General features: G+C 43.8%; 1 protein-coding gene across 8 annotated transcripts in view; it reads left to right on the forward strand.

Annotated features, from left to right (window-relative positions):
• mecom (MDS1 and EVI1 complex locus) overlaps positions 1 to 23,562 on the forward strand; it is a 1,243,903-nt gene that overhangs the window by 1,138,177 nt on the left and 82,164 nt on the right. For 6 of the 8 annotated variants that reach the window (XM_072474007.1, XM_072474003.1, XM_072474004.1 and 3 more), the window contains 4 exons: positions 1,927 to 2,029; positions 5,206 to 5,404; positions 7,879 to 8,026; positions 15,276 to 15,432. In XM_072474007.1, coding sequence (XP_072330108.1) covers positions 1,927 to 2,029; positions 5,206 to 5,404; positions 7,879 to 8,026; positions 15,276 to 15,432 — 607 coding nt within the window. The remainder of the gene's footprint in view (positions 1 to 1,926; positions 2,030 to 5,205; positions 5,405 to 7,878; positions 8,027 to 15,275; positions 15,433 to 23,562) is intronic. The other 2 variants (XM_072474005.1, XM_072474006.1) reach the window with 1 other exon arrangement.

Consider the following 23,562-nt stretch of genomic DNA (forward strand, 5'->3'; position numbering starts at 1 on the left):
CCCTACAGCAGATGAACATTACGAATAACATCCTCGCTTGTTTCCATATTTCTTCAATTGACCTTTTTGCATTCACCTATTCAATCTAATCTTTAAAATTGATATTGGGCAGAATTCTCCCACCCAAACCCTCACTGGCGTGTTCGATGGCGGGAGACCTAGAAATAGGTTTTACGCCAGCATGAATTTCTAGCGGGGTCTTCCACTGGTGTCTGTATCGGCAGGTCGGAAAACCCGCCAGAAGCCGGCGTGAACCTCACTTGCATCCCGTTAATAGGACTCTTGTGAAAGCCCAACCCGACCACCCCCCCCCCCCCCCCACCCCCCCACCCCCACCCCCCCACGCCAGACTCTCCGTGATGCTGGCAGGAAAACCCGCAGAGGTGAAAATGTGGCATGTAGAGATGTCGGGACTCAGCTGAACAATGCCTGGGGCTGCCTCCGGAGTTCTGGATGGAGGCCAACCGCAACCCTGGACCCAGAAACACCACAGCAGTGGGAATGGGGAGCATCTACAGATGGACCTTCCAGATTAGGGATCCTGAAGCACAACCATCTTCCGGCCTCAGAATGCTCCCGGAGATCTATCTTCATTTTCAGGAGATCCACCATCTTTCTTCAATGGTGGGTCAGTGATGTTGGACGCCTTTTCAATATGGCATTGGGACACGATGGTGGACTACGCACTATCCAGCCTGCCCAACCACCGAATACAGCATGAAACACCCCGCCGCATAATTAATGATGAAGTTTTTCCGCTGGCCGCCGCAGAGGGTAACATTCCATGTCCCTGCCCCTGCTCCTGCCATGGCACCTTGTCTCAAAATGGGAGAATTCCGCCCATAGTTTTTACCTCAGCCACTAAATCTGAAAGTGGACTCTGCAGCCTGAAAGCTGCCTGTTCCTGATAATAATAATGATCTTTATTAGTGTCACAAGTAGGCTTCCATTATCACTGCAATAAAGTTACTGTAAAAATCCCCTAGCTGCCGCACTGCGGCGCCTGTTCGGGTACACTGAGGGAGAATTCAGAATGTCCAATTCACCGAACAAGCACGTCGTTCAGGACTTGTGGGAGGAAACCGGAGCACCCGGAGAAATCCACGCAGACATGGTGAGAACGTGCAGACTCCGTACCAACAGTCACCCTAGCCAGGAATCAAACCCAGGTCTCTGGTGCTGTGAAGCGACAGTGCTAACCACTGTGCTACCGTGCCTGCCCTCTGTTCCATTTACACTTGAATCTGTTGACCCCTGTCATTTACCCCTGCACTATTGTAAAGCCTGTTTCTTTTTACCCTGTTCCATTTCAAAATGTAAAACATTGATATATGAGATAATACACAAAGAAAGTCTCATTGCGTAAAGCAATCTTCTTGTTCTTGTGTATCCTGTGTTGAAGGTGCTGCTGATCCTGCACAGCAGAGCTCATCGTTATAAATTAATCAAACACAAAAGGAGAGGGAATCCTAATCTGTATATTGTAAATGCCTCCATTTTGATCCTAAAATATTCTGCATTTGAAATATGTAGAATGATCTATTTGTGGTTTTGGTCATGACATGAAGCATTACAGGATAGATTCTCAACATTCTACACAAACATAAATCTGTGCAGATCAGCTGCCCATGAAAGAAATCGGCCAATTTTCATTTTCATTTCCATTGGTAACAGCAGAAATGAAAATCAGGGGTGGGAGCGAGGGAGTTTGGATAATAGTGGCTGATTGGCAACATCAGTCTTACAACCAGGCATCAAGTTGAAAATGTATCTCCAGATACTTGAAATAACTACATAAGAGGCAGTGTGTGGCAGAGCTAATCCACAGCAATTGAGTGTCACTGCACTTTGGTAAAAGGATCTTTTCACACACTCAGGCCAATTCTTTCCTCCATGCTTAGTACAACCTGTGCTTTTTTTATCCAGATTTTTTACAGAATTATACGAGACATTAGCCCCGGGGAGGAGCTCCTAGTGTTGATGAAGAGTGAAGGCTACTCACAAGAAATAATGGCTCCAGAGATGCATGGTGAGTAACCCTGTCACTGTCACAAACTCCTCAAGACTGCTGCCAGTGTGGCTGCACTCTTGTGTGTTGGAACACAACTCAAGCACATGTGCTGACTAGGGTCACACAGATATTCCGGGCGCGATTCTCCGAGCCCCACGCCGGGCCGGAGAATAGCCGCAACCGCGGCGTCCTGACGACGGCACGCGATTCTCTGAGGTGCAGAGAATCGGTGCCATTTGCGCCGGCCGTTTGGCGCGGCGCCGGTCGCGGGACGCTGTCCGTGGCCGGGCCGCCGATTCTCCGGCCCGAATGGGCCGAGTGGCCGCGTGGAAACGGCAGAGTCTCGCCGGCGCCGTTCACCCCTGGTTGCTGCCGGCGGGAACTCTGCGTGAAGGATGGGGGGGTGGCCTGTGGGAAGGGGGAGGGGGGCTCTGTCCCTGGGGGGGGCCTCCGATGGGGTCTGGCCCGCGATCGGGGCCCATCGATCGGTGGGCCACCCCCCCCCCCCCACCCCAGGGCCTACTTTGTTGTGCGGCAGCCCCTGAACCCCCACGCCATGTTGGGTAGGGGCCAGCGTGCTGAAGAATTCCCCCGCGCATGCACGGGTTGGCGTGGCCCAACTGTGCATGCGCGAGTTGGCGCAGCGCCCATTTGGCACCGCGAATGGAGGCTGGAGTGGCGTGAACCACACCAGCGCCATGCTGGTCCCTGTTGTGCCCAGAATCGGTTGTCCCCACGCCCGTTTCGCGCTGTCGTGAACACTTAGTCTCCATTTTGGAGAATTGCGCTCTCCATGTTTTCCCTCTCAGTTTTGGTCAACAAAGCTATTCATTGGCATGGACTACCATTGTGCATTTGCAAAACAGCTTCACTGTTTGCAGACATCTGCAACATGTATTTGTTTTATGAGCATAGCAAAATTGGCAAGTTTGTCAGAATACATTCAGACTTCAGTGAGTTAGGACGGTTTGGTTCCACATATGGTCATCCTGTTTTCACAATGCAATGATCAGATAATACAGTTTGTCAATGCATTATCTGTTTCATAAGTGATAATCTTCAGCTCTTCAATGATGTTATCATTCTCTCGTGAAGCTCGGGACTGCTCAACAATATATTTTCTACAAAGATCAAAATCTTCCCGTTAACATACATTATATTTTTTATTGGGATTTAAGGGCGTTGTTATTTTTAATTTCTTATGTTTTTCTGCTTTTATAAATAGTTCAATGTTATTCTTGTGCCAGCTGGTTAAAAGGTATGTTGGAAGCCGACCCATGATACTTATTGGAATCCGAACCTCCTCAATGAGGTTCAGTGATGAGATCTCATTTCAATAGCCTGGAATAGTCTGTATAGTTAACAAGAAGAGGTGCTGTCACATTTGCTGTTGTCAGAGTGGAGGTGAATTTATTTGTCCACTGTGACTCCGACTCTGAGTTCATGGTGTCTAAAGGGGCAAAACCCTTAACTGCAGTGGAGCATCTTGCCTCCCAAGTAGCATGATCCCAGGTTGCGTTGAAAAAGTGCAGCGCTCATGCCAATCGTGGTTGCTTTCCTCCTTTGTTCTCCCAGCGGCCGTCACTGCGTGTCCCTTTTGATGTTGCATACGGTTGGATTAAAATATTACTCTTGTGCCTGAAGTTGCATTTTAAATACCCTGTGCCGCAGTGATGAACAGAAGATTAATTAGCAAGCATTTGGCAGTTTGCATGCATTGCTGACACAATACGCTCAGTTGGTCTATTCTCTTCTTCATAAGAAACATTCTTGGAGATATTAAAGGCCATGAGCCGTTGATCCTGGCAGTGACTGCTTGTTTTGTAAGTAGCTGTGTGTAATAAATTGACTTCCTTCCCATTGTTACCATATGAAGTCACCGTTTTCTTATTAGATGTGATTTTTTTTTTTGAAGTGAGTCAAATTAATTTCTCATTGTGTAAGAACATGTCTTTGGAACTGCAGTTTTGAAAGAAAAGCAATTTTGATCAGGACAGAACAACAACAAAACATTGTACAATAAAAGACACTTGTTATAACTGATATAGAAAATTGCAACCTCAAATTTGTTTATAATCATGTCTTGGCAAATAAAATTTCAGAATTTTTTTTTAAAAAAGGGCTGGTGGCATAGTTTTCTTGGACGTTACTCTGAATAATTGGCTGTCTTCTCCAGGGAAAGCCAATGACATTTTCTCTCTGTCTGATGGAATCCAAGAATTTAGTTCTGGCATCAGGCATAAGTTTCAAGCAGAAAGCTCTTGCATCCAGTGCAGAATTCCAAATTATCATACTCCAAGGTTGGCCTACTCCAATGATCCTATGCTCCTCGGGTTTCCAAGATTTAAGGATGCCGTTTGTAGATAGGAATGGTTTGACTTGTGTTTCATGCTCAATTAAAGCAATGCTGTAAACTCTAGATTGCAGTGTTCTTGGGCGAAAGTAAGACACACCAAGCCTTCAATAAGTACGTTGCTTGTCTTCTAGGGCATTTTGATGCACTTAACTGAATCTGGGGCACTTTGATTTGATCACCAGCCCTATGGAGCATTTCAATATTTATTCCTGGTCTGTACATAACAACCTTATGGCTAGGTTTTGTTGCAGGCCATTTTGATCAATTTATGTTCACACTATATAAAGGGACCATTTGACCATGTCAAATGGTGGGGAGGGGGGTGGGGTGGGGGAGGGGATGTGCAAACTCCACACAGTCACCCAAGGCTGGAATTGAACCCGGGTCCCTGTTGCTGTGAGGCAACAGTGCTAACTAGCCACCGTGTTGCCCCAACTGCTGAAACTTTTTTTTAAAAGCTTATAAAATAAAAACATAATACTACGCAATTTGTTGTTAGTGACTTCAGAACACAAAGGTGAAATGTCAAAGAGTTGCTTTCAATAATAACCTGAACTTCAATTGGATCTTGAAAGGTGTGGGAAGGTTACATGGACCATGAACTGCGTGCCTCTAATATTCATTATCATTTGTAGGCCATCTGTAACTGATTATTGACTAATAGCCATATAAAGGTTGCATAATGTGGTGCCATTAATTAAGAGGAATCGTTGACGCTCTTGTCAGTGAAGTGGACTTTACCACATCTAGAACTGATAATAATTAATTGGAGTTATTAAGTCCTAAAGTTCAGTTGAATTTAGTTTCAAGTTTATAAAATGGCGTTTCAATGTTACAGAGGAGCGGGAGTATCGGTGTTTGGATTGCAATAAACTCTTCGAATGCAAGGCAGAGCTGCTGGACCACCAGAAGTTTACCTGCAACAGTTCCCCCACCGCATTCTCTATGGTAAACGAAGACTTCAAACCAAAGCTGAACAGTGACGACGAGCTTCATGAGTGTAAAGAGTGTGATGGCGTCTATCCAGATGCTCCAAGGTGAGTGCAGCAATCCAAGCTAACCCTCTGAGTCCCGGTGCTATCTTTGACTGACTAGTTCAACATACTGTACCTCCAGCCACCAACAAATTCAAAGGGAAATATAATTTGCTACGCATCAACCCTGTGACTCAACTCTGTCCCCTGGATAATGCCAACAAGCATTGACAATAATGTTTGACAAAAATGGCTATGTCATTCTATTTTGTTGCAAAAACTATTCGTTAAATGTTCAAGAAAAGAGTTTTGTAATGTTAACCCTTAAAAATACAGGCTGCACCTGAGAATTATTCCATATGCAGAGGGAACGTGTGTCAGATGGACAGGACTGATGGAAGTAGATAAATCATATCACGAGGAAGGTTTTCATCATGTTCATAGCATTAAAAAATATTTTGCGCTTTTATAAGTTTGAAAGTTAGTCTATTTTTTAAAAATCCCGTTCTCTATTGTCGATTAAGATATATGGAGTAAGTATTTTGACGGCAAGCCCCGTGGTGTTGACTGCTAAGCATTAAAGCCCTTCATTATTTACGTTTCAAATGCTTCTCAAGCACCCTGAGTCAAAACAACCCACTTTCAATTCTGCCTCGAATCTTTGAGCCACAGGAATGTAAAATTAACAACTTGTCAATCAGTAGTCTGGGCAGGACCAAGATCACTCACTGCTGACAGACTGGTTGCAGGTGGGGCCTAGTCGCAAGGAAGCAGTTGACTGGCAGCTCAACAGCTACTTGTGTTTTAGAATGGAAGTATTGAAAACGGTAGATATACATTACTCCCTTTATAACTCAGCAGCGTTCGCTAGAAAAATTAACCAATAAACAATGGGCGGGATTCTCCATTGCCCGACGGCGATATCGTAATTGGGCAGAAAGTCCCTTCCGATGGCCAAAACGGGGGCGCCGCCAGTTTGACACCAGTTTTCTATTTCTCGCCCCTCCGCAATGGCGTCAGCGTGTCGCACATCATTGGAATGGAGTTGAGTCCCTAGAGTGACTTACTCTGCCCCACAACCATGCCAAAGCTGCTGAACCTTTCTGTTGCAACGTTGCAAATTCTTGCTCAGAATTAGAAAGAAAATTGAATATCTCCCCACTACATGGGTAGATTTTTGACTGGAAAGGGTTCAAATAGCTTTCTCCTGCTCCTAATTCCCATGCTCTTGTTGTTGCGCTGTCTAAGCTCACACTTGGTGATGTAGTGGAAGCCGTCAGGGTGGGTTGAGCCATTGAGGGAAAAATAATTGAGGGAAACTGCTTTTAACTATTTAATTTAATCTAAACACTAATTAGACCGCTGCTTGAGTACTGCATACAGTTCAGGTCACCACATTATGAGAATTGCACTGGACTGTGTGAAGAGGAGATTTATAAAGGTCACCTTGACCTGAAACATTGTGGGGGGGGGGGGGGGGGGTGGCGGCTGTAAAAATCCAGCCTTAATTCAGTTTCTCTCTCTACAGATGCTGCCTGAGCTGCTGAGGATTTCCACCATTTTCTATTTTTGTTTAGGAGAGTGTTTTCGGGACTGGAAAATGTTAGCCATGAGGAAAGATTGGATAGGCTGGGGTTGCTTCCTTGGAACAGAGGAAGTTTGAGAGATGACTTAAATTGAAGAATATAAAATCATGAGTGATCGAGAAAGAGTAATTTGGATGAAGGAAGAATAGCGGAGGAGTTAATAATAATACGGGAATTGAACCCGCGCTGCTGGCATTGTTCTGCATTACAAGCCAGCTGTTTAGCCCACTGTGCTAGACCAGCCACTACAACCAAGGAACAGATTCAGTTTATTTGGCAGAAGGATTAACGGGGAGATCAGAAATATATTTTTCATTCAGAGATTGGGAGCGATCTGAAACTCAATGCCTGATAACAATGTAGAGGCAGAAACTCTAACTACATGTGAAAAACACTTGGGGTGTCATCTTCAGGAGCAATGACCCATAGGGTTTTGGACTGAGTGTCGGAATGTGGAATTGGGCAGGGTAGCTCTTTGTTGATTGGCATGGACGCAATAGGATGAGTGGCTTCCTTCTGCATTGTAACTTTGTGATGATTCTATAACACTAGTGCCCCATTTTACAATGAGAAAGGTGATGAGATGAAAACCATTTTTGGCCTCCCACATGCTGATACTGGGTGAAGGCATGCCAGAGTCAATGATTTTTTAAAAATATATTTTTATTCTCCTTTTTCACATTTTCTCCCAAATTTACACCCACCAACAATAAACAATAATCAGTAACGAATATGTCAATCCCCATATCAATGACAACAATCCCATCCTCCCACCAAACCCCAAACATTAGCACGCATGTTCACATAAACAAATGACAAAAAGGAATCAGGAATCACCCATAGTCACCATTAACACATAATGCCAGAGTCAGTGATAACGTGATTCTATAACGTGTGTCTCTGCTGCAGAGTAAAAAGGGATAACGGGCTCTCTTTTAACTGACTCAACAGCTTGGACAGACATCTGCTAACTCACACCGAAGAGCGAGAGTACAAGTGTGACCAGTGCCCTAAAGCCTTCAACTGGAAGTCAAATCTTATTCGTCACCAGATGTCACATGACAGTGGCAAGCACTATGAGTGTGAAAACTGTGCCAAGGTATGGTGAAGGGTTTCAATGCTTTATATTTTCAATAGCTGCCAGGCTAGTGAAAACAAAAGTTGGAAATTGAAAAAGTATGCCGTGAAAGAAACTTAGTAAAAAAGATATTTGTGTTCCAGACAGATTTGGATTTCTAATGCAAATGTGACATTTTGGTATCCATTTATAATTCTTAAAATACTTGCAAAAACATTAAAAATATCGTGAAAGGTAATTTTTTTTTCTCTATCCAAAAGTGAAAAGCAATTTTTTTTTAAGAGAACTTCAGCACCCAAGCAAAAGTGGGGTAAAGTGTTGTTAAAATTCCAGCTGATGTTCATACTTGTCAAGCCAGATCTCAGAATGAAACCTAGCTTAATCGATCCTAACTTTTATTTTTCTTATGAAACCATACTGAACAAATTCACAGGACTTTGTTGATGAACTTTTAACACAAGGAATAAAGAAAAATGAACTATATTACACCAGACATAAAGATTGGAAAGATCTCAATACAAACACAACAAAATAATTCAGATATTCACTATCCCTTCACCCCATAGACACACATAAGTTCGGAAGATAAAACAATTTACCATATCTATCTTGTACACTAATATCAAGGGTATATGTGAGCCAACTAGTGAGAAGTGGACAGATGCAACACACTCCAAAGTAAATGACAAATGCGACCTGAGCAGATTCTATGGATTTCTCAACTACGCACTCAGACACTTGTCACACCAATGAGAGCCAATGGGTATCACTGAAACTTTTGTCATGAAGGTTCCCAATCGCCACATTTGAAATTCATCTGGGAATTCTCTCCCACATGTTACTCTCACCAGCTACAATGAGGATTCATCTCCAGGGTTTCAACATTGCCTTTCATGATTCTGCTCTCCTGGATTGCCACATACACTCAAGCTCCATCTTCCAAGCACAATTTTAGATCTTTGACCATGGCAAGCAGGACACCACTGCCCCAACTGTAAGGAGCCACCAACCTTTAGCTACTTCATCATCATCAGGGCTTCTCTCGAGTCTGCTTCACTTCAAGTCTGCTCCCCGCAGCTCTTTTGAACAAAATGTGGAGCATTTTTCTCTTCTCCTGGCACTAATCTTGACTTAATGGGATCTATCTCTGATCCTTATCTTTGTCCCTTACATAGGGCAGTATTCTCCCCCCCCCCCCCTTTGCCATGCCCTCCTTGGGGCACCTTCTTTCTAATGGTGCTGTTATTCATGCCACCTGAACTGTTGTTTTGTGCCGTTTCAATGTTTTCTTCTTTTTCTTCTGTACATTTGCACAGGGGTGGTTCTCAGCCTGAAGACTATAAAACCATTAACTGCACATGTGCATCCCTTTCCCAGCGCATGCGTGAAATTAGTGAAGTGAACATGTGTGGCCAATTCCCAGCCTGTACATGCAAAGAAGTCCCAAGGCCTGCTCGGAATTGTAGTTCCCAAACTCCGAGGTAAGTATTTGAGTTTAGCCCACCCTCCCCCTCAGAAGAAAGAAAGTTTCACGACAGTGAAGGTTTCTTTACAATGGCTTAAAACTTTCCTTACAAGAACTTAACACTGCAAACTTTCCTTACAAGAACTTAACACTGCCATCTTCTAAGGTTTAACCAAAACATAAATCAATACATGTAATAAGTATGATTAGCAGAATTTAAACCCCACAGTGTTATCATAATTCAACACTTTTCCTCTTATACCCTTTCTTTAAACTCTTTGAGTAGAATACCAACAATTAAATGTTTTTGGACAGAATCATTTCAAGGTCCCCCAAAGGTAACATTAAAAGATTTCTTTAGCAACATATTGACAAGCTTGTATTTATATTTTATGCTGCGGTTTCAGCTTTGCTGGTATGATTGCAAACCAATACTCTGGTTGTCCTCCCCTCTTCAAATAGGGATGTATATCAGTTATATTATGTGATACAAATGATTTTTGCCTAGGTTTCTAAATTTTAATACAGAAGAACGTGGGATTTTTCTAACTCCTATAACAGACATGCCTTCAATGGCCCTTTGCATTTGCAACATCACATTGAAGGGCTGGTTTAGCACAGTGGGCTAAACAGCTGGCTTGTAATGCAGAACCATGCCAGCAGCATGGGTTCAATTCCCGTACCGGCCTCCCTGAACAGGTGCCGGAATGGCGACTAGGGGCTTTTCACAGTAACTTCATTGACAATAAGCTATTATTATTATTATTATTATTTATCTTCCCCACCCATGACTTCCATAATAGATTTTCTCTTTTCATCGTTTTGATCAACACTAGATGAATAAACGTGCATTAAAGGACAATTCCTTTCTTTATTCAAGTAATTTTCTAGTTTCCCCACAAGATTTTCCATAGTTTTCAGCAAGGATTCATTATCTTCCGTTGACATTTTAAAAATCAAACTCTTTATTTCCACTTTTTTTCGCTATTTTTCCAAATATTTGTTTACTCTCTTTTCCAATTCTTTCCCAAGCTTGTTGATCTTTTCATTTAGTTCAGCAATTAATCTGCTGATTTCAGTTGTCTTTGTTTCTGAGTCAGTTGTGGTAACATGAAACAAAGTTCAACATTGCACGAACAGTCAGTTCATTTTGGAATCTTTCATCCATGATTATTGACGTTCTTTAGACTCCTTCAATTCGCTCACTAGATCCTCAATCTTTTTTTTGAATCCATCCTACCTTCTCTTAAGTTCCAGACCATATATCTCATTTATTTGGTTCTCCAAATTGTAGTGGAGTTCAAGAATATCATTGCTCTTTTCACGATGGGGTTCTAACAGTTCAACAGTCTTGGTTTTTAATTCTGCTTCAGCCAACTGTTCGATTCTCCAGCAATTCCTTTTTCTGTTCAAGACGTTTTTCATGAAACTTCATACAGAATTTGGATGCTTGAAGTTCAATACATTTTTTAACTGAAGGTTTACCTTTGTTGACTTTTCTTCTGACACATTTATCGTTTAGACGCTTCAAGTCTTCAGTCCAGTGTTGTACGTCCTGTGACTGATGCTCGATTGTTCTCATTAATTCCTGTTTTCATTAGCAAACACATCTTCTGTTTCCCACACTTTTGAGGTTCTCCTTCAATTGCTCGCTAACGGCTGTCGCTTCACGTTTTTGGCCACAGTAAACTTTTGGAGTTTGGCAAGACCGGCATGAACAGACCCCTGCTGCGATTCCGTCATCATTGTGTTACTGACTCCGCTGGTCAAATCATTACCCAGAATAAAATCTACCATTTCAATAAGTAAGTGAGGAACAATTGCCATCATAACAATTTCAGTTGCTAAATTAGTCCAGAAATTGACTTGATACAAAGGAACAGGTTTATAAACTCCATGATTATCTCCTATTAATACCTTTTCCTTCATCGAACTGTCTGAAACACAAATGCTATCATGCCACCATCAGTGACTGATCTGCCCCAGTATATCTCAAAATTTCAATTTGTTTCCCTATTTAGTTGGAGGTACTCCAGCACTTCTCCCTTTGAGATTAACCATCCAGAACCCCCAGTAGCCTGACTTTCTTCAGTAGTAGTCCAAAGACGAATTCTCTTTACTACCCTGAACTATATCCCCCTTTACTGTTGGTTCTGACGGAACTTACTTTTCACAGGCACTGCTGCTAGTTTTAAAATCCATTTCATTTTTCTGGAATATCCTTTTCTGATGTTTCCTTAAGCATTCATACTGCTGCCACCAGCTTCCAACAATGGGCTGACTGATGCGACCAAAGAAGATTCTATGGATTTCTCAACAATCCACCCAGACGCTTGGCATACCGTGAGTCACCTGGTCTCATTAAAACGCTGAGTTTCTCGAGGGTTTCCAATCTCTACGTTTCAAACTCAACTGGGAATTCTGTACCACACGTTGCTCTCACTTGGATGGCTTCAATCAGAATTCACCTCCAGGGTTGCAATCTCGCCCTCTGAGATTCTTGTCTACTGGGTCACCACGTACACTCTAGCTTCACCTTCCAAGCACAATTTCAAACTTGCAGCCATCCCAAGCAGAACACCACTGATCCAAAGGCCTACAGTAAGGAATCACCAACCTTCGGCAGTCTCTTCGCATCTTCAGGGCTTGTCTTTAACCCACTTTTGAGGCCAGTCTACTCGCCATAGCTCTTTCTTTACATTGGAGTGTTTTGCTCAGCTCCTGTCATTTGTCTTGTTAGAGATCTAGCCCTGATCCCTATGTTTGTCCCTTATTTGGGATTGTCTTCTGGGACCTCTTTCTGACCCACTCCCTGATTTGAGACCATCCTCTTGATACTTTCTCCCTGTCCGCCTCCTTGTGTCCTCCTTCTTGGGGCACCTTCCTCCTAAAGGTGCCTCCTGTACAGGTCACCTGACCTGCAGTTTTGCACCATTTCACTATTTTTTTTCAACACATTTGCCCAGGGACAGTTTCTCACATGAAGACAAGTAAAATCACTAGCTGTGCATGTGCGGCCCATTTCCTGGCCAGCACATGCATGAAACCAACTGTGCATGCGGCCAGTTCCCAGCCAGCACATACTAAGAGTCCCGAGGCCTGCTGGGAACTGTAGTTTCCAAGCTCTCGAGGCAAGTATTTGTGTTTCACAACAGTGTGTTAATGTAAATTGGATGTTTGCGTGTCGGCAGCCTGTTTTAAATCCCTCTTGATTTTTATTTCCATTGAAGTTTGTGGAGGGAAGTAAATCAGGTTGCCAACTCAGAATCACCTGGTTTATGTTATCACACAAGGTCAAAATCTACCCCAATGTGTTTAATGTTCTGTAAAATCCAGATTAGAAATCCTTCGAATTTACACCTGCACGTTCATTGACTTGTAGGTATTTAAAAGAAATAAAACATTAGTCCTTCATTTTAGAGGACTCATGTAAAATAAGGTCAGAAAGATAATTCTGCTGTACCAGCAGGGGGCAATGGACAAAGGGAGTGCACAGCAACAAATCACAGACATGCAGTTTGTGATTTTACATTCTGCAAGTGTGGATTCAGGTAAACTGGATGTTAAAATAAATACATAATCAATTTCCTCACTGTATTAATTTTTATGCTTAAGACTGACTTCATTCAAATGTATTTTTCAGATGAGTACTTAGTGAAACCTGATATTAAAAAAGATACATCCATGACTGTTTCTTAAGATCAAGATTCCTAATCCCATCGCATTACCAATACCTGTAAACCAAAATAATCACATTTACTGAATGAGACCCAAATGACGAACTTGGCAACAAGATTTCGATTTTTGTGAGTTGTACTTTAACACAAATCCATTCCATCGTAAATTGGGCATGAATTAACAGGCAAATTGTATTTAAATAAAAAGGTAAATTTAACTTTCAATATTTGATACAACAAAGATATGTCTTCAGCAATCACAAGCATTCTGCTTGAGCATGTATGGTACAGCTACATAGTTCCACAATATGTTGTCCTTCATTCACGCAGGGTAGGTCAGGTGTCCTCTCTGACAACAGCTTTCACTCTATTTCATGGGTACTATAATCATTAGCCAGGATCACATCTACAAACCATCTCTCCCTCAGGTCACAACAGATTGATGGTCTAGTTCACCAGAGTTATTTTTCAACCGACACGTCAATAACACCCCCGGTTCATGGTTTTCCCACTTATGGCAAAAAACCCAGCTGTTTAGTGTTGGCAAACTATTCACAGGGCTCTACTGGTTTTAGACCTTTCAGTCTGGTCACACAATACTTCCAGCAGCCCCTGCAATTGTGTGCTGATTGCCTTCTGCCTGCAACTCTTCTTTTGTGTTTGCGAGCCACAATACTTTTCTTTCAAATTCCATCCTGTTGATACCACTTCCCCTTCCTGTTGGTACTGCTTCCAGGTCAAGGGTTGCCAAGTCACATGGAACTGTTTTTATTACTTTAAAATTTTTATAAAAATTACAATTGATTTCTTTACAATTAATGTAAATTCATAAAAGGTCCATTTCAACCATTCTGAAAAACAGACCAGTCATTTTTTAAACAATTATAAATTTTCCTTCCAGAACAACTCCCAGGTAAAAGGTTGGCAAAACAGGTGGGAAATGGAGAACATGCTAAATACAGAATGAAAATGAAGCCGACTCGATGAGATGTTTAAAATAAAGTGGCGCATACAGAAACTCGGGGCGCGATCCACTGGCCACGCTGCACCAGAAACGCAGCTCCCGATGGCGCACTGTGGCCGGTAAAAGCCAGGAGACCCTGCACGTGGGTTCTACCCGGCTCACAACACCTCCGTGAGATTCAACGTAATCTCGCGAGGCATTGCAATGTAAATCCCGCCCATTGCGGACAAGATCACTTTTTGGCAAATCTGCCAGATAGTCTCACTCTAATATGCAGGTTCCCAAGGTACCTGAGGCTTTGGGATTCATCCCTTCACCTTGAAACCCTCAGGCGAGCACCATTCAGCACTGATCCCCACAAATGGGGACCAGACGGACCAGTGCTTGTGGGGATCTCCCAGGGGATCAGAGACCCCTAGCTGCATGTCCTTTGGGCATCCTGGCCCTGCCAAGGTGTCCAGGTGGCATTTCCAGCTGGAATGGGCACTTGTCAGGGTGGCAGGTTGGCACTGTCAAGGTGCCAAACTGGCATTTTTACGCATCTGTGATCGGGCATGGGATGCCCTGCGTGGATGTTGGGGCTGTGTGGGGGTGATAGGTGGGGGGAGGGGGGGGGGGCAGGGACAGGGACCCTCCCATAGTGCATTTGGACAGGATGGAGGTCAGGGGTCGTTTCAGGGTCTCGGAGATCGGGGTGCCATTTAAAAATGGCGTCCCTATCACCCGTTACACTGGGAAGTTCCAGCGAGTACCCAATTCTTTTTTTTCCAAATAAGGGACAATTTAGCATGGCCAATTGACCTACCCTGCATATCCTTTGGGTTGTGGGGATGAGATCACGTAGACATGGGGAGAATGTGCAAACTCCACATGGACAGTGACCAGGATCGAACGCGTAAAATGTGGCTATGTGCGGCCTCTGCTGCGCAGTCCCCATTGAGGCCCCTTATACAACGCAAGTCACGTTGAATAGCCGTGTGTTTTGTGGTACTGCGCGCGCCGGGAAACATGTAGCTAAACGTGCTCGCTATGCGACTTTGGTCCCATTTGGTTGAATTGAACCCTAGGCTCCATGTTAGTGTGAAAATCTGTGCTTTGATGTCCATGAACTAAACACTTGGTTTGCTTCATCTCCCTGCATCAGATTTCTTTCCTGTTCCCCAGCAGGTTTTTACAGACCCCAGCAATCTACAGAGACACATTCGCTCTCAGCATGTCGGTGCTCGGGCCCATGCCTGTCCAGAATGTGGAAAGACATTCGCCACTTCCTCAGGTCTCAAGCAACACAAGCACATCCACAGCAGTGTCAAGCCATTCATCTGTGAGTCCCCCTGTATGTTCCCCTTACCATTTGCTGTGACTCCAATTGATTTCCCCAAGAATGCATGAACACCCATAGGGTGCAAGAGGATTTGTTTGTGGCCAATTCATTCAATTCTTTGAATTATTGTTGATGGTAGCCCAGGAAGCAAAAATCACAAGGGTTCTTCAAAGGAGATATTCTGAGCATGAGTTTATAGTATTTCCAACCGTGAAAGTTGATTCTGGACTCTGCCCATTCTGATGATAGAGGGTTCTTTCTCTGATGGTTCTCAAGGCTCTAGGTTTAAAGTCTTCAATATAATCTAGATAATGTTATTAATTGAGTGAGTTCACTGCAGAGAAATGTCTATAATTTGTGACCTCTAATTTGTCAGACCCATTGAAATAAATCACACAGAGAAAGTTGAGGAGTTTGAGGCTGTTCTTCTGAGGCTGAGGTCAATGCACCTTATTGGGACAGAATAGAAGCAGATGAACCCTGTTCTGAGGAGGTCTTATGATGAACTGGGTAGTGTCCTTTCCTCTGAGCCAGAAGCTCTGGGTCGAGTCCCCCCGGGACTTGATGGCCAAGGAATGTACGTTTATAACATGGTCAAATAGGTTGAGAGTGTCAACCTACAAATCCTTCCATCACTACAATGGCTGGTGGTAAGAGCGGGAGAGACACCTCGTCAGCCATACTTGATATGGAGTGGTGCCTTTCCAGTTATAAGCCCCTTGCGACAGACCAGGAACCTGTTCCGGGAATTACTAACTTTGGATCCAATACCCTGTAGTATATATTCCATACACACTCCCACTTTCCCATCATGCCCGTTCTTCCTGGGACCAGACCACCAAGACCAAAATTTAAAATTCTCTCTCTCGTATTCCAATTCCTCCATTGCCTTACCTCTTGTATTTCTAACTTTCCCCCTCCCCTATGTCCCCTGCTTTCCGCTGACTCTGACTCTCTCTGTCTGCCACCCCACTCAGCCCTTTTAGCCCATTGTTGAGTTCACACTCTGAAATTGCACTGTTGTCCCATCCCCAAACCCTTCCTGTTGCCCATGTTATGTCCTTTTAAAGTGAGTTACAGTAAAATGTCAATGTTTTATGCAAGCTGTTATCAGTCAATCATTTGCTATCACAACTATAGGATAAATGAAATACCTACTGAACACAGGGTTCACTTGATGTGCTACTGGAAGAACCATGACAATGATGTTTAGACTATTGTACACAGTGGCCTGGATTTCTGTCTGCAAGTAGGATACACAGAGTCAGGAGAATTTCAAGCTCCGTGAACCTGGCCTTGAACCGAAGGGGCCTATATAGGAATTTGGAGCAGGCATCGATGGAAGATGCCAGGTGCAGAGAGAGTCTTGGTGGAAGGCCTGCATCTTGGCTCCAGCAATGTGTCCAAAGTTTTTAAAAAAAGAATAAAACAAGAAACATGCCTCATGCCCTGTACCCATCCCATGGTTCTTTATAGCCCCTATGCCAACTTATGCTCATGTTCCCATCCCCATAGCCCATTTTAGCCTCTATGCCAACTTCGTGCCAATTCATGACAACCCATGTCCCCACACACCACCCTTTGTCCTTACACCTACCAAGCAAACTCACCCAACATGTGCATACTTCAAGCTCCATGCAGAGATAGAATAGAATAAAGTTATATAAAAGGCCATTCTAAGTTTTTTTTTAAATCACTCATTCCCTGCAAACCAAGCTGCTATATTTGCATTCCTTAAAACCTTATAACAACAAGCAATAATATTCACTGTCCTACTTCAAAGAATCTATAACCAGCTATAACTATTAATCAAACTGTAAAATGGCAGGCACCCTATTAAGATAGTGGATGATTGTGAATGAAGTCATCAGTAATGGAAGCCCTCAGACATATGTCAACAGAGTGAAATAGCAAGCAGTCATTTTTTTAAAGCTCCATATATTTCTTTAAAGATTTAAAGGGCAGGACTTTTAAAATCTTGACAGCACCCCTTTGAAAGGTGTTTTTAACAGTTCCTCTTGACACTTCTTTTATTCCTTCATGGGATGTGAGGATCACTGGCAAGGCCAACATTTGTTGTGCATCCATAATTGCTCCCGAACTGGATTGCTTGCTGTGCCATTTAAGAGGGCAGTTAAGAGCCAACCACATTACTGTCGATCAGACTGGGCTGGATAAGGGTGGCATATATCCTTTCCTGAAGGACATTAATCAATCACATGGGTTTTTACAACAATTGATAATTTCATGGTCACCGTGACTGAGATTAGTTTTGCAACTCTAGATTTTTAAATTTATTTTTATTTTTATTTTTTATAAATTTAGAGTACCCAATTCATTTTTTCCAATTAAGGGGCAATTTAACGTGTTCAATCCACCTACCTTGCACATCTTTGGTTGTGGGGGCGAAACCCACACAAACACAGGGAGAATGTGCGAACTCCATACAGACAGTGACCCAGTGCCAGGATCGAACCTGGGACCTCGGCGCCGTGAGGCTGCAGTGCTACCACAGCACCACGTGCTGCCCCAATTCTAGATTTATTAATTGAATTTGAACTTCACCAGCTGCACTGGTGGGATTTGAACCCATGTCCCCTGGCTCTGGATTATCAGCCCAGCAATATTACCACTGCATCACACTCTCCCATACTTTGGACATGTCCTTGAGACATATTTTTGAGTGTGTTGATTTTGACAGGTCTATTGACGGTTCCAATGGCCTTTACAGTAGGAGTTTATGCACTTTTGATGCACATTCATGCTTAGTTCTAACATTCCCAAAGGGCACCTGACCTACCAGGAAGATGTCCCATAATCAGACCCAAAGGGGTGCCTCACCTCTGCAAAGGGGCACCTTACACCTCCGAAGTGGTACCTTGGCTATCCAAACAAATGAACTAGGACCTGCTATTTTGTGGTCTAATCTTCGCACTTCAAGTTTCATACACCTGGCTACCAAAATCAAACGTTGCTGGCGGCAATTGATATGTTAACTGGCCATCTGCCTCAGTAGAGTGGTGGGTCTGTGGAATTCATTGCCACAGAGGGCGGTGGAGGCCGGGACGTTGAGTGTCTTTATGACAGAAGTTGATAAATTCTTGATTTCTCGAGGAATTAAGGGCAATGGAGAGAGAGCGTGTAAATGGAGTTGAAATCAGCCATGATTGAATGGTGGAGGGAACCCGATGGGCCGAATGGCCTTACTTCTGCCCCTATGTCTTATGGTCTTATAAACCATGCATGCGGAAAACACAAAGTTCCCCCTCACAATAATGGGAAGTGCTGCATACTGGGATGGGATTTCTGAGTTTCAGATATTTCTGCCGTTTTCACCACAAAGGGGAGCCTTTCCTTGTGGTGACTATCCAGGCTAGTGTGTGCACTGCAATGATCAGACACTGCCCACTATCCCATGATGTAAGCCCATACCTGTCTGTTCAGAACCATACCCATGCTCTGAATGGCCTAGGGATACTGTGTGAACATAGAGAGCAATCTGATCCAGTTGTAATCAGATTAGAGGATGCATATCAAGTAACAGCAGATTATGGTGAATAACCTACATCGAAACTCACCGGCATGACAACATGCAAACTGTATCAGTTACGTAAAGACAGACTTTCTCTTTTTGACTTTCTCTGTTATGGTTCACCATTTCAGTGTGCATCTGTTCAAATCATACATTTAATTTAGCCCACCGCATCTCCCCTCTCCACCCTTTTCTGAAGGCCTCTGTGCCCCCTTGCCTGAGTAACTAGTCTTCCTATCGGGGGCCATCTGGTAAGTGTTAGCAGGCTATTTGACTGCAGAAAACATCATGGCCGAATCGTAACTTTGTCTGATCACCACAGTACAAATCAGGAGTGCAGCGGCCTGACTGCCTTTACTCGTGAATAACAAGGCAACCTTGAGACCAGTTGTAGGGGGCTCTATTAGCATACTGGAAAAGATCAGCAAAGAACAGAGGTCAAACCAAGGATAGTTCTACTCCTTGTGGCCCAGCATGAAATCTTGATGAAGCCACCCACTTACCTCCCGAGGAGCTGAGAATGAGATATTATGATAAGTTGTGTATCATTCTTTCTCATTCCTGATTGTCGAATTAATTACTTGATTCTGAGAGTTTGGTGAAACAAAGTTGGAAAACTTGAGAGTGAATCATTATACTTTTTTGTCAATTCGATTGCATTCCGCATTTTGCAAACCGATTAATCATTTTACAATCGATTATTTTTTTTTTGTTCCTTCTGCCAGGTAATTATCTTACAATTTGTCTGGCAATCCAGCTGTATGGCATGAAGTTGTATTGTTCAAGAGTTGTATTACTCTCTCCAAACCCATGCGTAGTCATTTGTATAAAAGGCCCACACACACATGCACATAGACACTGTCCTCCTGCTCGGCCTGTTTTCAGCAACTGTCTCTTGTTACCGCATCCTGCTTTAGCTAAAATCCTCAACTATAGTGAAACAAAAGAAAGGTAATTATTAGCCTGTTTGAAAAAAATGAAGTCGCTGAATGGAAACCACATGGACTTATGGGCCAAACATATTCAAAATAGCACTTAATTTGTTTTAATAAGCAACAAATATGCAGCCCTCGAGTACTGACTAATTACTGTGTTCTCAGAAAATTGCTTCACAAAGCATGCTGGCATCAGATGGACCTGATATTACAAAGCGCTTTGCGCTTTGCTTATGGCATTGAGGGAGTGATGAAAAGCTTGTCGGGTGGTAATGTCTGGAACATTTAGAAATTAGAGAGGGAGAGAGAAGACAAAGGTGTGGGGGTGGCGGGGGAGGGGGTGCTGAGAGCAACAACGAAGTGTGAAGTTGAAAGACTACACCGAGTGGGGAATGCTGCTGACTTTCTAATATTAGCCCCATATGTGGCCGTTGCATAAACCACACGTTGCCTGTACATTGGGGAATTCTACAAACATTCAAATGTCTGACCGATGTCGGAATCCAGCTTTACTAAAAGGTACATCAATCTGTGGAATTGATGTGAATCGCTCCACTTTTTCACGTTCTGCTCATTAACAGATCCACCATTAAACCTCAGCAGAAAGCATTTCATTTCATAAAATCTAGGCTTCGCACTTTGAATGCATTGCTATTTCCCGACCAACTCTCGCACAATATCTGGAATTGAATGACTGATGCAAAGAGTTTGTGATATCCCTCAGTCCGATATCTCGTAATCTATTAATATTTCAGGAAACTATGTAGTTTTAAAAGTGGAACAAATTGATGAATTTAAACGAAGAAACAAATGGCATCATGTTTGATAGGATTTCAGTGGTTTAATATGGTATTCATAATTTTGAATTCCACTTTTACTGATTATGGATGTGATTCTCCCAAAATGGAACAAAGTCCCCTAGCAAGCGCTTTGAGCCACGTGTTCCCCCATGTTCGCTGTGCCGAGAGTTCGCAGTGTCGAGGAACACATGGCTATTCAGTGCGACTGGCATTCAATAAGGGGCCTGACCGGGGAATGTGAAACCGAGGCCGCACATAGCCCCGTGTCGTACAATTGAGAAGTCCACTCGGCGGAGCTCCCCATTGTAGTGAGCGATCTGGACACCATTTTTAAATGGCGCCACAATCACCGCGGCCCCTGAAGCAATCCCCGACAATCCCCCCCCTAGCCCAAATGCACTATGGGAGGTTACCACCCAACATCCACACTGGGCAACCCTGGTCTAATCACACAAATGCAACAAAATGCCAGCTGGCAGTACCACATGGGCATCCAGCCAGTACTGCCAGGGTGCAGGGCTGGCACTGCCAGGGTACCCAGGTGGCACCAGCAGTACCAGGGCACCACCCTGCCCAAAGGGCATGCAGTTGTAGGCCTCCGATCCCCTGGGAGACACCCACTAGTGCCGTTCCATCTGGTCCCCGTTTGTAGGGATCAGTGCTGAACGGCGCTCGCCCAAGGTCTCCGAGGTGAATGGGTTGAATCCCAAAACCTCAGGTAGCTTCAGAATCTGCACATTAGAGTGAGACTAGCTGTCTCGCTTCAATATGCAGATTTGCCTAAAAGTGATCCCGCATTCTGGGTGGGATTTAAATCACAACATCTCGCGAGGTTGCTTTGGATCTCGTGAAGCATGTAGTTAGAAGCGGGGTCTCCCGGCTTTTATCAGCCACTATGGCGAGCTGTTTTTTGGATGCAACGCAACCGTTGGATCGTTCCCTAAGTGTCATTTCGGGTGGGGAAAACCGGTGAGAATTCTGCCGGCTATTCCAGCATGATTTCCATCGCAATCCACCCACATTTATTTTTCCAGTTAAGGTGCAATTTAGCGTGGCCAATTCACCTACCCTGCAAATCTTTTTGATTTGTGGGGGTGAGACCCACGCAGACACGGGGCGAATGTGCAAACTCCACACGGAGAGTGACCTGGGGCTGGGCTGGGACCAGGGTCCTCGGCGCCATGAGGCAGCAATAATAGCCACTGCGCCACCTTGCTGCCCCCTCAATCCACCCAGTCAATTTCTTGGAGCTTGGGGAGATTTCCGCTGGGAAAGAAATGTGCAGGACCTGAAGACGCCGGCAAGACTGGCTCCTCGGAGATCAGGATGCCTTTTGTAAAGGCATCGGGTGACAGCCCACTATGGTGTCATCAAAGGATCCCCCTTAACACACTTTTTAAAGCCCCCCTTTCAGGAAACCATCCTTTATGCACCCCCCCGTCATTAGGTACCCCTTCATGTCCCCCGCTTATGGTCATGCCCACCTGGCACCCTGGCACTGCGCTGCCCTACCCCTGACCACCCAATAGCCTTCGAGCCTCCCGGCATGGTCATCAGGTTTCGCCGCCCTTGATGGAGACCAGTAGTGATATCCGCCGGCCTCATGCAGCACCAGTGGGGGCAGTAAATCCCAGGAGCCGGGAGACTCCGGCGAAAACCAGGAAATGCATATTTAAATTAGTTCAAATACTTAATTAAATATGAGAGTTTGGTTCACGCCCAGCGGGGGCATGAGCCAGATTGCATCCGATGCTGCGGGCCCATCATGATCCACTCAATGTCTGGCGCGAATCCCATTAGGGGCTTTCCGGGAATAGTGGCAGGATCACTGGACACAATGCCCATATTTTTGGTTGAATCTTGAATCTTTGTCTGTCTCAAGGATGTCACAGGGATAATGGAGGAGGAGGAGAATGGGTGAGAGATTTACTACCAACGCCAGCAATGTGGGCAATTAGTTGAGGAAATTAGTGTAAATTGAAATCCTATTTATTCTGCGTCCAAAAGTATTTATTGGCACCCATTTCAATAGACTGGTCCCGTTTCAATGATATCCACTGAGGAAAAATCTACCTCTTTTTCTTAAGAAAGGTAATTGTTTCCATTTCAATAGTCCTTGATCCAAGTGGTCATTCAATTGGTTTCATGAAACAGGATTTTAATAATGGAATTAATAGAAAAACAACCATTACACAACTATAAATTATTCTTTTCATGCTTCTTCAATTAAATTAATACTTAACGAGCATAGAGTTGAAAAGAATGTTATTCCAACTGTGGAATGTCCAGATAATAGCATTTGAACCCTTTAGCTTATTCATTTACATAATCACATTTTAGGAACGCATTTGATTCTGCACTGACTTATTTTAACTAGCCATGCATTGTGCAGTACAATGCTGTTCTCTAAATTCAGGAGAATAACTATTGAGAAATATGAGTGGGGACCACTTGTTGTACTTCATCAACTTCCTATCTTGCTAAGTTACTGAGAACATGTCCCTATTAAGCCATGGGATGTGCGCTGTGGCCAGCATGTATGCCCATCCCACATTGGAGTCACATATAGGCCAGACCTTCCCTAAAGGACATTAGTGAACCAGATGGGTGTTTATGGCAATGGTATGGTCACCTTTCGACTTTTAATTCCAGATTTTTATTGAATTCAAATTTCACAATCCTCTGTGGCAGGATTCGAACCCGGCTCCCCAGAGCATGGGTCTCTGGATTAGTAGTCCAACGACAATACCACTACCCCACATCCTCCCCTAGGAGGCTATGGGTCAATTAAAACATTTGAGTGTTAACATGCTGGCTGTAATTTCTAAGCTATATTTCTTTTTGTTCGGAAAATATTTTTTTT

Source organism: Scyliorhinus torazame, chromosome 14 (assembly GCF_047496885.1).
Source record: "Scyliorhinus torazame isolate Kashiwa2021f chromosome 14, sScyTor2.1, whole genome shotgun sequence".
Classification (NCBI taxonomy): domain Eukaryota; kingdom Metazoa; phylum Chordata; class Chondrichthyes; order Carcharhiniformes; family Scyliorhinidae; genus Scyliorhinus; species Scyliorhinus torazame.